Raw genomic sequence first — 13,492 nt, 5'->3', positions numbered from 1 at the left:
AAAAAAAAAAAAAAAAAAAAAAAAAAAAAAAAAAAAAGCATAAAAGGCAGCAGCAAGAAAGTTAAGTGTGTTGTCATTGTCACTATCATAAATCCAGCCTTCAATACCTGTCTGGATTGTCCCAGCCAATGATGCACTCTTTGCTTCAGGAACTGCATGGCAGGCATCTATTAGCTCTGTGGCAGGAATAGAGCAGCCTGAGCTGCTCCTACTCTCATCACCTTGGAAAGATGCTCGGGGGGTTTGAGGGCTTCAAGCCCCCAGAGTATTGGCTTGCTTTCCCTGCTTACAGAGAGGGCCCCCAGCAAATCTGGGGTGCTCCTCTATGGGTAGGAAAGTCAAGATTCCCCACTCAGCCAGACCCACCCCACTGTGTTTATGGTGGATGGGTCTAGGTGAGCAAGGAAAGTGGGAAGATCACATTGCCCCTGGCCCTGCACCACCAATGGCAAGACAAGGAGCAACATGTTTCCTCCAGTGAAGCGGATCAGCTGTGCCACAACATTGTGGCACAGTTGATCCACTTCATTTAGCAATATCTATTTCTAGCCTACTGAATCACTGTTTGAGCCTAATAGTAGTTACTTTTTTCCTAAGAGCAAAGGGGGAAATTGGGTGGGAATTGCCCATTCTCTCTCAGCCATCTCCTTGATTTGATTTTAAGTCTGACACAGTGAGCGTTTTTCTTTCAGTTGGGGCAGATTATAAAAATAGTCTAGGTAGTAAATAGCAGGTGGTAATTTTCTGCATATTTCTTCTCAACTTTTAATTAGGAATGCTTTCCAACACTGAAGCTTGGAATTGAATTGTTTTGTTGACCATGAAGAGCCACTGGAAATGGATATATTGCTAGCCCTCAACCTGATAGAATTGAAGTCTTGCTGGTCAGCTTAGAATGGAGAGACCAAACTTTCACTTATGATCTACCTTAACGAAGGTAGATCTATGTGACTTGGTTGTTTCAGGATAAAACTGTCACTTAAAGCAGGGGTGTCAAACATGGCCCACAGGCTGGATCTGGCATACAGAGCTGTCATCAAGCCCGTGGGGCAAGAGAAGGCCCATGAGGAACTCTGAAGTCTGCATCTGACCTGAGGAAGGTTAAACTGGTTTGAAACCCCCAACTTTAAAGAATTTCAGTTCCTATTGCATGTCTATATTCATTTCTTGGCCAGGTAAAAATTAAGTACTATGAACTGATCACCATATCCAGTTTATTGAGTTAATGAATGTCAAGACATTTCTGGTACAAATTTGATTTACTGAGATTTTTTTGTTTTGCCTTAGAAGTATTACACCAAACTATGAGCTAAGACAGAAGAAGATGGAGAAGAAGTTTTCTGGCAAAAAACATACCTTATCCTAGGACTGCTGGCATTTGTAGTGTTTGGGCTGTGCTTTCAGGGACTGAGTTTCCCAGAGGAAAAAGAAGAGCACAGTTATCCCAGTGGTTCTCAATCACTTATTTAGGCAGAGTGCCAAGTCTCTTTCCACTTAAAATAATACAGAGCAAAGCACCTCAGAAATGCACGAGACCAGGAGTAAAAAGGAACGAAAAAATTCTTCAAATGGAAGAATGGACCAGTTAAAAACCATCCATACTGGCTCTCAACACAGTATTTAGTCAAAGAAACGGAGACACTCAACTGATAGGGTATTAGGTTTAATATACTAATTAAAGGACACATAGCAGCTAACAAGTCTTAAACATCACTCTTAACTGATAACTGACCAGACATCTGATAGAAAATGAATCCATACTCGTCAATTATCAACATTTCTACAAATGCTTGTTGTCATGACAATTCTGATTTTTGACTAATAGCAGTGTGATTAGTGCACGATAAGAGGCTAGTGAACAAGTATAAATGCTCCCTTTTTTCTATAGTCCATACAGAATATTGCTGGTTTCAGCTACCAGAAAGCACAAGAATCTGGTTGGTTGTAATACAATATGATCTTTGATTGGTATAATGATTGCAGATTTTTCAATTCACAAAGAATTCTTTGAAAAAAATTAAAAACATTAATGGCAAAAATGTTAGCAGCAAACATGGCATATTTCAACCTCAAAAGCCCCTCAGTAATGACTGTCAATTCCTTTATATAAATTAAACCTGCTAATGCATCAGTGCTTTCCTTTTCCCACTCCCTCACTTCTTTATGACTGTAGAATAAGCTCTCTTCCTTCCACTGTCACTAGTGCATATACTAATACATATATATTGGAATAATTTTGCCCTGCTACAAAGTTGGCTGTAACATGCTAAACCTTCCAGTTTTCCTAACAGATCTTTCAGAAAACTAATATTGTACTATACTTTCCTTCCTGCTTCCTTATTCAGTATTATGTTTCTCATAGCCACCACTGAAAGGAGGTGTTAACCTTCTCATAGTCTTACAAAATAACTTAAGCTGAGCAGAAATATTTTTCAAGCAATATAAACAGTTCAAACTTTCAATATAAGATACTTATCCCATTATCCTGAATGCGGATTATAAATCATGGAATACTGTAACAAATCTATAGGCCTTTGAAAAATACATCTGTCTGCTCATAACATGCAAATCACGTTTTTCCTTTCAGTTCAAGATTAGCATTATGGATCAGATGATAACAAATGGAAAACAAGAATGTGTCCAAAAAAGAAGAGTTGAAGAGCCTCCACATGTATGAAAGACTTTGAAATTGCAGGTCACCTTTTGGTACAGTATTCTTTTTAATTATCAAACGGTATAAAAATACAAAATATTGCAAGGACACAGACTAAAGAGAACCCTCATAGGGGAAAAGGAAACTTAAAAATATTCTTCATTTTAAAAAAAAAAAAGGTTTTGTAGATATGATAACATAGATTGCAAAGTTGATTGCAGTGGTTTTCATGTCAGCACTGAAAAGCCGTTTCTCTGCATCATTTTCTTCAATAAGAAAAAAACTGTATAATGTTCATTGAAAAAAAACCTATAATGTCTCTCCTATCAGAAGTCTTCATGTATTTCTGTTGATATCCGTAAAGTAACTCGCTATAAGAAAAATAAAAGAAGATCAGTTAAACATCATAACATTTCACAGTATTTCAATGTACTGGACACATGAGTAAATACATTGGTATATGTATGGCAAAAAAGTGTGATGCGAGGGTTTGAAACAAGGAAAAGAGGAAGGCTTTTTCGTTATAGTCTGCTATTTAATTTGGAATGAGCACTTTGGTTTTCTGTCTGTTGGTAGTGTGAGAGCGGTTGTGATCTGAAAATGCACTGTGTTTAAATTACGCACAGTACTGAGACATAACTCTTCTGAGTTGCAGTCTACATATTGTTGCAGTCTGTGTATAAGGATAAGAGACTTGCTTTTTAATATACCCACCTTCTTCCATTTATTTAGAATATAAATAGCATAAGTATTTAGTCATGTCTTCAGCGCTGGAGTTCTTTAAAGGTTTGTGCCAATCTCTGTGTTCTGCAGACCACTGCACTGTGGGCAAAAGTGACTTTATGGCCAAAGCATGCAAGTCTTACAGGTGACAGAGAGAACCGATGCTCTGTGTCTAAAAATCCCTCACGTGCAGATACCATTTTCAGAAAATAGATAAACAGCTGGTGGAATGGCAATAAGTTTCCAAAAGGACCAACAGTAAAAATTCTGGCCTTTCTGAACTAGAAGAAACATTACTGCAACCTGTAAAAGGCACTGTATTCTTCTGTGGCAGCTGGTTCACTGTGACTTTATGAACCACTGCTTTTTCTGGACACTGCCTTTTGTTCTCCAGAACAGAAACCAAGTCTTCATTTTTAATAATTGAAATCCCTGGCTTCTATGAAATCCAAGACACATGCTCAGCTTGTATGTAAACTCAGTAAAACATGAGTTAGACCATTTATCTTATCAGATGTACTTTTACAGGGCCTACGCAATTAAGCAAGTAAGTAACTTCACTCATTTACCAAAATGTGATCTGGATCTGATGCCGAGTACGTGATATTATAACATTTAACTTTGAAAGCACAAACATTCATGATGAAAAGACAGAAATAAATCATGTGGTGCTATAAAATCTTCATCTGGATTTCTGACCTTTTTACCTGAACTAGAATTTCCACAGTACCTATTAATATGTAGTCTGTAGCTCTTTTTAGGTACTATCAAGACTTATAAATACCAACCTGAAAATCTCTAATGAAGGTTAAGAAGTAGAAGACAAAGCCGAAAGCCACTGTCCATTCACAGATTGCACTCACAAAATGATAAATATACCCCTGATGAAAATGAGAAACAAAACAGACTTCCATATAAAACATTAAAACAAAATTCAAGTGGAATGCTAGACAGCCTGGTAAATCAAACAGAAGTAGAAATCCTCTTCCGTGTACATATACAGAATATAAAATACTTTCAAGGCTGGGATTTGCTTCAGTTTTTTAGATTAACCAATTAACCTATCCTCAATGTTTGACTAGTCAAAAGGCATTTACAGTAATGAGCATCTTCTAAATGCCTGTAATGAATGAATAAAAGCTGTTGGGCTATAATGCTGCTTCTACCCTTATCCTTTAATTTTTTACCATGTAGCTAGTTGTCATGGAGGGGAAGGAGAGGGGTTGGATGATATAACCTGTTTATTTCAAATCCTATGTACAATGTTCAAATGTTTTAATTCCAGATTATTCATTGGGGTTCTAAGGTGCTGAAAGTCCTTAACAGTCAACTTTTTCAGGAGTTGAAAGCTCCCAACATCAGAAAAATAGATCCTTCAAAGTATTGTACTAGTGGAGGAAGGAAATCTTTTACTTAAGAATGTAAACTCCTTTGGGAAGGACTCTCCTTGGATTCCTGGTCCATAGTAAGAACTCTACATTATCCATACATTGTAGTATTGTAAAGTAATAAAAGTATAAGAAAACTAGGGCCTGTATAAGTAGTACACAGGATTCTTGAAGAATTGTTGCATTTAGTTTATACAGTATCTAATGAATTATAAATTTCCAGAGTTCATCAACTTACATTTTAAAGCAAAGAGAACTTTTAAAATAAAAGATCCCTCCATTTCCAGTTAGATTAATGTTTCTTTATAAAAATGTTCAACTGCAGCAAAGATTTTGAAGCTCTATATTGACTCAAAAAGGTCTGCTCAGCCATCACTTTCTGAAAGCTAATATAGCCTTAGGCTTTTACAGAGTACTTAATAGGTTATAGGCTTTGCATACAGTTCCATCAAGTACAAATAGGAAGAAATAAAAACACAATGAATAGGAGATAAATAAGTCTACTTTGGCTATCACGTATCCTGCTAAATGTTTAGTTATATGTTAGGGGTATCATGAAAGGTCTACAGCAGCCCGAATTCAAGATACTCATTCAAAGCCACAGAGGTAAATGGAGTGAGGCCCCCAACAAATGCATTGCATTATAAAGATGGATGGCCATCCTTATTCAGGGCCTGATTGAGGATGTTTCGTAAGATTTCTGATAGAAAGTCTCTTCAAATGGGACACAAGTAGAATAAAAGTGGATTCTTTTCAGCCAAAGTATACCATCTGCTTCAATAAGAAGACACCCCTTCCAGAAACACAACAAACTCAGGGGATTGATATTACTAAATATATCTTTCTTGTAAGACTTATCTTCACAGCTGTCTTCCCAATTTTGTTTTAAGCATGTTGCCGAGTTTACCCTTATTTAAAACCTCATAGCAAGAAGCAGACACTGCATTCTTTTACTTGATTTGTGCAGAAAGTACTCCCCACCATGGCATAGTTTGTCCACAAATACACTTTTAGATCCTTTGCAGTCCTCACCACAAACTCTCCAAAAGTCACTGAAGTCATGAGGCTTCATAAGGAAGTAATGTGTTGACATTACCTCTTTCTAGAAATGAGTTGTTATTACAGTTGTATATTTTGATTGTGGGAACTTTTAGGAGCTTGCTTAAAATGAAAGTCTGATGTTTTTGAGATGTGCTCATTAGCGATCTTCACAAGCCGATCTGTTAACTATTGTTGCCTAAATAGGGAGTCATTAAACAAATAACATAGTGTACAGGTTTGACAGCTTCTGTTTACTGTAATATAAAAATCCTTGTGATATTTGCCCTTATGTTTTATCTAGAAGTATATAGCATTGCAGAACCAAGCTATTAGACTGCATAAATAAGTTGGTTACCTAGTGAGGTTTTACCTTTTCACCTGGAATCCAATCAATTTTTGTTATAGAAATTCGTGAAGCAAATACAATCACTGGGGAAAATAGCATAAAGGAAACAATAACGAACTTAAAAGTTTATTTTTTATAAAGTGCCCAATTTCCCCTTCTGCAAGACTGAACAACCAGTTACACTATAGTAAAAAACCTGAATATTACAAAGCCAAGCAAACAAAATATATTTCTCAAAGGGGATGATCATAATCAACACAGCACGTGTCTCTGAATAAATAAAGTCACTATGGGTCTTCTCAGAGTCAGATGGATGTGAGATGAAGCATTTCTGTTAGAATTTTGGCCTCACTCCTGTACTGTGAGCTATCTGAGCAGAGTCTTGCATGGTAAGATGCAGAACCCCACAGCTTCATCCAGCCTCCAAACGGGTACTTAGATCTATTTGCATAGCTCCAAGAACTAGATGAGGGCCCTTATTCAAAAATCCTTCACAGCAGCAGAAACCAAGAACACACTTAGCTGTGTGACTGAAATGGGTAGTCATTTTCTGTTCAAAGTAATAAATAGAACATTGTGGGCTTCAACATGAAAGGGCATAGTAGGACACTAGGGCCATGCTTTAGTCAACCTTTGGTTTGGGCTTGGAATGGCAAGAGACAGCCTATTGTCAGGGGATGAGAGTGATGGTAATGCCTTAATAAGAAAATAAATTGTATGACATCCCTAAACCACCAGCCTCTTTGGAACCACCCTTCAGGTAGTTGAAGGCTGCTATTAAATCCTCTCTGTCTTCTCTTCTTCAGATAAAAATAAATTCATATACATTTTCCTTCCAAAGCAGGGGTGCCAAACTTATATGGCCTCCATGGGATAGGTCTGTGGGCTTCAGCTGCTGTGTAAGTTCCATCAGCCAAGAATTCAGTGTTGCCACTTCTTAGCCCCCAGAATCAGAGCTGCTGCAAATGTCAGTATGGCCAGGAGCCCAAGGGTGAACGTTACTGATTTTAATTACTAGCAGCAACTAAAAACATTAGATTTTTGCAGTGTTCTTCACTCTGTGGATGCTGGCTATGCTGATGCTGTGACTCTGGGAGCCATTGCATTAATGCTGTGTGTTTGATACCCCTGCTCAAAAGCAGCTATTACTTGACATGTTGAAAACCATTGGTCTGATTCTGTATGGCACTGCTTATGTTCTGAAAACATTTTCTAGCCTGAATCACGACTAATAGTTTCTCTGTGGTTTATTTGTCATCAGATCTATAACATGTTAATGCCTAGTTATTAACACTGAGGACAGTTCTCAACTGTCAATTGAGTTAACTGCTAAGTCAACTCAAAGGGCAGTATCTTACAGTTCGGTTATCTGTACCAGAAAAGTAAAACACAAGCTGGAACAGGTGATCTCTTTTCTGGAGAGTTGGGTTTTTTTGGGGGGGGGAAGGGGGGGTTGTTTTCTTTTTCAGATAAATCTAGTAGTTGTTAGTACTAATGAGTTTATATTGTAACATGCCTATTAGTCTGAATACATGAATAGAACAGTTAGCTCACTAACAAATACTTTTCTTTATATAACAGCTGATTTTTATTGTGATAAAACACTAAATTTAATATAAAAGAAATGTTTTCAGTTCTTTTGACAGGAATTTCTCAACAAAGTTCCTTTTTCTCATGAAGACTGCTGCTGCTTTAGCAGAAGCAAAATCATGACAGTCATCAATAGATGGATTTTGCAACATGGGAGTATTATTTTTTTTCTACTTTGGCCTTTTTTAGTTTCTCTATTGCATTACTGTCATAATAAACCAAACATTAATATATATCCAGACAACTAGTTTTCTGACCTCTTCTTGTGGGCAAAACTATTACAAATCATTATAATCTAAACCTTCTATGAAATACATTGACATGAGAAGGTAAGTGTCTAGACATATTTTATAGCATTATTACAGTGTTGTAGGTTATACAGCATTCTGTAAATAATTACTGCCATTAAATAGAAAAGTTGTGAATCAAAAAGCAAGACTGGCAATAACTAGTGTTTTGGTATGGGTTAAATCATGGGTGGGCTAAGAGTTTTCTGCAATATGAGCTAGACAAGTTGTAAATTTCAGTGCTGGGGGGGACATATCCTAGCTACTGAAATGTATGTGTTCAGTTGTTGAATGCTATTGTTGAATGCTATTGCATACACTATGGTGACAAGGGTTTTAAAAATACCTAGCTGACTAGCCTTTAGGAAGATGGTTGACCATGAGCACCAAGGAAAAAAAATGACCTTTTGCCTTTCATAGCTTAGATACTATGATGACAAAGGAACAAACTTAAGGTTTTAACCTTTTCTTATTATTTTGCTCCCCTTGTTAACCATCTAGAATTGCTTATGGCTGTGGTGCTCAAACTTTCAGGCTGTGGGCTGGATGACTGATGCAGAGCTAGTCCATGGGCCGAATCCTGCATAGGTTCGGGCCCCACATGCCCAGAACCCACCTTGTGCTGCCTGGGTCAAGCCCCACACATGCAGATCTTGCCTGGCTGTGGTCCTGTGTCCCAGCCCCATGCACCAAGATTGGGCCCTGTGCCGCCCCAGCCCAGCAAGCCTGATTTAGCATGCAGGGCCGTGCTATCTGCCTGCAAGGGCTCACCCAAGGGTCCAGAAATTTGGCAGTTAGGGTACGGCAATGAATGCTGCCAACCACTCTCCTGCTGCCAATTTTTTGGACCCCTGGGTGAGCCTTAAGGACCAAATCTTCCCGACAGGCTGAGGATTGAGCACCCCTGACTTTGGCATTTATCCAAGAGACAGTTTAGGTGGGTGGCTGCTTGCCTTCTCAGTTAGAGAACAAAATGGGGCTTAGGTCCCTTCTGCAGTCAAAATAACTCTCTAATGGATGCTGCTTCACGGGCCAAAGAGAAGTGATGTGCATGGACCTTTGGTATAAATGGCCTGCAGTGTGATACTTAGTACAGGATAACCTTTTGTACCTGCTTGCTGAATTATTTTGTATTTTTATGGACCAGCTTTCCTTTAAAATAGAAATTCCTCTTCTCTCCTTCCTTCCCTCACTACCAAATGCACAGAAAATGAGCATGAAACCTAGGCCATGAGCAGACTATTACACAGCCTAGTGTAATTTATATAATTTTGTGTACCGATGTAATTTTATACCAGGATCAAGAAGGAACAGAAAGCATAGTTAGCCTGAGGGAGCATGCAATGTAAGTGGCTATTGCCGCATCTTGCATCTAGGTAGCAGGGGAGCAAGTAATAGCAACTTTGCCTTTAGCAAAGAGACAACAGCTGGTAAGGTCTGGCAGTAGCCATTCATGTTACGGATGCTACCCACTTGCTAACCATGCTACTTGTATACAGTATAAATCAAAAGGGAGTCCCAGGCAAAATACGCTAGCTTAGGTTTTATCCTTTTTAGTAGTGCTTTAACACCAGAGGAAGAACATATTTAATATGTAAAGATAAAACATTGTGAAACGCAAAAAAGGATACTGGGAATGACAGCTATGCATGACACTACAGAGATGCTTATCCGTATATAACATATACAGCGGCTGCTCCATTGTGGATATGATTTGTAAGAGATGATAGACTGAAGTGTAATGTATACCACACCAGCACCAAAAGCCATAAGAGCTCCTCCATCATGGACGCTGGGAACAGCTAGCTCCTAGAAACATAATCAGCACAATAGTTACACATTGTATCGCAGTAAAGCATGAAAACCCACTGTAAGACTGAAACCCCATTGTGCCAGGCACTGTACAAACACAAGAGTCAGACACAGTCCCTGCTCCTAAGAGCTTACAGTCTAAACACGCCAGACTGATCTAGGGTGATAGAGCAATAGGAGAGCAGAGAGGCGAAGTGACTTTCCCAAAGGTTCATTACAGAGCTGGGAATAGAGTCCTGGTCAGAGCCCTGTCCACTAGATTACACTGTCTCTCCTACTGAGAAGGGATACAACATTTGCAGCAAATATTTCATAATACAGATGAGAAAAGAACAGGCAGTTTTGTCAGTAATAGCGTGTGGATAAAGATATATTTATAGCACTTTGAAAAAAAGGAGGGAGACCCAGTGCTCCAGATCCAGCAACAGCTCCTATGCTGCGACTTGTGTGCATTAGCCTGTAGTGATACAAGTGAACTAAATTGCTCTTTGACCCTCGATTTAACCAAAGTTAAAGTTCGAGCAGTTTTGCTATACTTATATGGCTGCAGGATTATGCACATGTAACAGTTACAGTTAATAGCTGCCTCCTGGTCTGGAGCAGCAGCTCCTTGTCCCCTTCTCAAGCTGTTAAAATGTACCTTTGTCCATCCCATAGTTGTAAACCTATTTCACAGAAGTGTCAATTTAAAGATGCTGGCAAGTTAAGTACTATGTCTACAACACAGGTACAACTTCTTTCCCTTCATAATATGGAGTCATTTTCTCCGTTTTCTGCCTTATAATGGTTTCTTTTCCTTGAGTTGTTTTAGCTATCTTTTGTTTTACTTCTTTCTCTCCATTTCTCCCCCTCTCCACTTTGTCCTCTGTTCTCATATTTTTAAATCATGCTCCCCATTATGGTGCTTGTGTGTTTCCTCTTTGATTCTTATCTTTTTTCCCTTTCGCGTCTTTTCCCCACCATCCTACTCTACACCCCTCCATCTGTATATGAAAGCAACACAGTGTGGAAACTTAAGCAAATGTAATAGTAAGCATTGCTACCCAGGCTCTACTTTTCTGATCTCATTTCTTTCTCCTATTGCTCCCACTCAGCCTCCCCAGAACCCATCAATACCTACAAAAGGCTCTAACATTTTGCCAGTTTTCTAAAAAGAAAGCATGCTATCCAAAAATAAATATTCCTTTTATCTAGAGGCAATGTCTAAGATGCTCAAACCCACAACTAAGATTTTTGCTTTGCTTAATTCTTCATCACATTGAGGAGTTTCTTCACCATGTTGAGGAGTATTCAATGGTCAGTTTTCTCTGAATTTCACACTAGTAATTGTTTTTCACTTTTTAACCCCAGTGTGATGTAAATAGACAACAGCCACCTGACTTATTGCTACTGTTCACTTCCATAGCAAATCTTTTGCTTTTAGGGGACATTGCTAGCTCTCTTATCCTTTCTGCCTGGTTTAATGAGCATTCAAGAGAAATGCCATTAAAATCATGCTTTCTACTCAATGTTGTTCTACATCAGAACAGAATTTAAAAAGTTAACTTTCTACAAGTAATTTTGCTAATCAAATATTCAAAACAAATGTCATGAGCTCTGTATAGATGAAAGCAAATCATAAAACATTTAGCATGTGTGACACTTTACAGTTAAGGTTTTCTATAAAACATGTAAAAATTTGCACTGAGAGAAAATAAAGTGATGTCTAGGAGTCTCTCAGCTCTACTGTACCATTTACGTGCAGGTTCAGTTCAGTAACCAGGGAAAAAATAAATGTTCAGGAAAGGTAAAACAAAGAAACAAGAAATACGCAACATAAAATACTGTATATGAATTTTCTAAATGAATTAATGTTGCACCATAGTTAGGGGCCTGCACAAGTTGTGGCAAGACAGAGGGTTTTTCATGGCTTGGTTGTGATGTGCAGCGCTGATTCTGAGGGCATTTTGCAGTGGCCCTGCCCCTCGCCACTGATTGCCAGAGGGTGCCTTCACTCAGTCCGCATTACTACCATGTTTTTTTGCCTCACCCCTCACTGCTGATCAGCGGAGGGCACTTCCATTCAGTCTGTGTCACTACTGGGGTTTTTTTGTTGGTTTTGTAGAAAATCACGGCCAATGTCAAATTTTCCAATGATCATAGACAATGCTGTTTTTCATAGTTTATGCAAAACCATGATTTAGATAGGTCCCTAACCATAATCCATTGGTTAGCGCACTAGACTGAGCACTTATGAGACCTAGTTTCTCATTTTAGCTATGCCGTTGATCTTTTGACTCTAAGCAAACCACACAGTTTCTTTGTGCCTCAATTTTCCCATGAGTAATATGGGGATAAATATACAGAGCACTTTCTACCCGGGTGTCCCAAAAAGATACAAAAGCCAAGTGCTGATGCTGTTCAACTCACATACATCTCAGAATGTTAAGCACCAGTCCTGCAAAGTGCTGTGAATCCATGATTTCTATCCAATCCTTGGCAAACAAGAGTGTTTAGAAATTTCTGCACTGCAGAAATGGAGTCCTTACTATGTCTTGTATGAATTTATGAAAAGTCAAAATTTGGGGGAGAAAATATGGAAGAAAGAGAAATTAAAAGATGAAAGCATAAACTAACAAGAAATAATATGGGAGAGGGAGTCAGGCAAGAATCACAATACCTCGTGATGGGGTTCCCTCTTTGTGCTGTATGTCAAAGTTTTATTTTCCTGACCACACACTATTTTTATTTGTTTCCTATTTTTCTCCTTGGTTTTGTTTTCTGATGCAGATGATTTTTATTATGTGGCACCAGTGAAAGGTGATCTTAACCACTACAGTAGTGATTTTTTTTCTTTTGCCATCTATGAACCAAATCCAAGAGTAGCACAGGGTTTTTTTAAGTGATAAACAATGCCAAACCTAGTGTGTAAGTGTTTTGTTGCAAAGCATCAACCATTCCTGCTCCCACAAGGTAAAATTAACAAAGAAGACACCATTGTAAGGAAGTGGAGGAAAGGTAGGAAAGGATGTGTCTTTTAGCCTGAAAATAACCCATCAACTATTTTATGCCAAATTTAATTCCTTGTTTTTTTTTTTAAATCCTCCATACATTTTCTCCCAAGCCTTAGTTTTTCTGTTTTTCTCAGCTCTTTCTCTTTGCCCACCCTCATTACCCTCTTTTCTTCTTTCCCTACATACAGTTATGGCTGTTAAGCTATTTGGTAAGCACAGTGCTGGCAAAACAGAAAGATGACATTGTTCTCCATCCATTCTAACAAAAATAGTTTTCTACCTTTGTGCCTCCTTAAAATGATTTCCTTTACTCCACATGAGAAATTATCTGTAGTCAATATGTAAAAAGTACAGAATATATGTTCATATGAGTTTATGCAAGGAAACTTGCAAACAACAGATTATTGACTCAGTATGTATGCAAATAAATTAAATAAATAAAAGCTTATGACAGCTAATTCAGACACGGGTGAAAATGGCTGCAAAATGTTAAAAAACTTTACTGTACTATGATGGTTATGCTAATAAATGAAAAGTTCAGCTGTCCTGATTTTGGAGGTGAAATCAAAGCTAGTGCAGATTATTTAAACACACTATTTGGCTCAGGCTTTTGGCAAGTTATTGTTAACATGCAGCAAGTTACATGACATCCTAGGAAA

At 38.2% G+C, this 13,492-nt stretch overlaps 1 protein-coding gene across 2 annotated transcripts in view; it reads right to left on the bottom strand.

Moving 5' to 3' along the window:
• Positions 1 to 1,615: 1,615 nt before the first annotated feature.
• DRAM1 (DNA damage regulated autophagy modulator 1) overlaps positions 1,616 to 13,492 on the bottom strand; it is a 29,411-nt gene continuing 17,534 nt past the window's right edge. The window contains exons 4-7 of one of the 2 annotated variants that reach the window (XM_019544741.1): positions 9,660 to 9,837; positions 6,176 to 6,234; positions 4,165 to 4,257; positions 1,616 to 3,024 (exon numbers count right to left, since the gene is read on the bottom strand). In XM_019544741.1, the coding sequence (XP_019400286.1) occupies positions 2,980 to 3,024; positions 4,165 to 4,257; positions 6,176 to 6,234; positions 9,660 to 9,837 (375 nt within the window). In that variant the 3' untranslated portion in view covers positions 1,616 to 2,979. Of the gene's footprint in view, positions 3,025 to 4,164; positions 4,258 to 6,160; positions 6,235 to 9,659; positions 9,838 to 13,492 lie in introns of those variants that run through there. The other variant, XM_019544742.1, reaches the window with a different exon arrangement.

This window comes from Crocodylus porosus, unplaced genomic scaffold, assembly GCF_001723895.1.
Source record: "Crocodylus porosus isolate Cpor-Errol unplaced genomic scaffold, CroPor_comp1, whole genome shotgun sequence".
NCBI lineage: Eukaryota > Metazoa > Chordata > Crocodylia > Crocodylidae > Crocodylus > Crocodylus porosus.
This window is presented reverse-complemented; position numbering and strand designations above follow the sequence as displayed.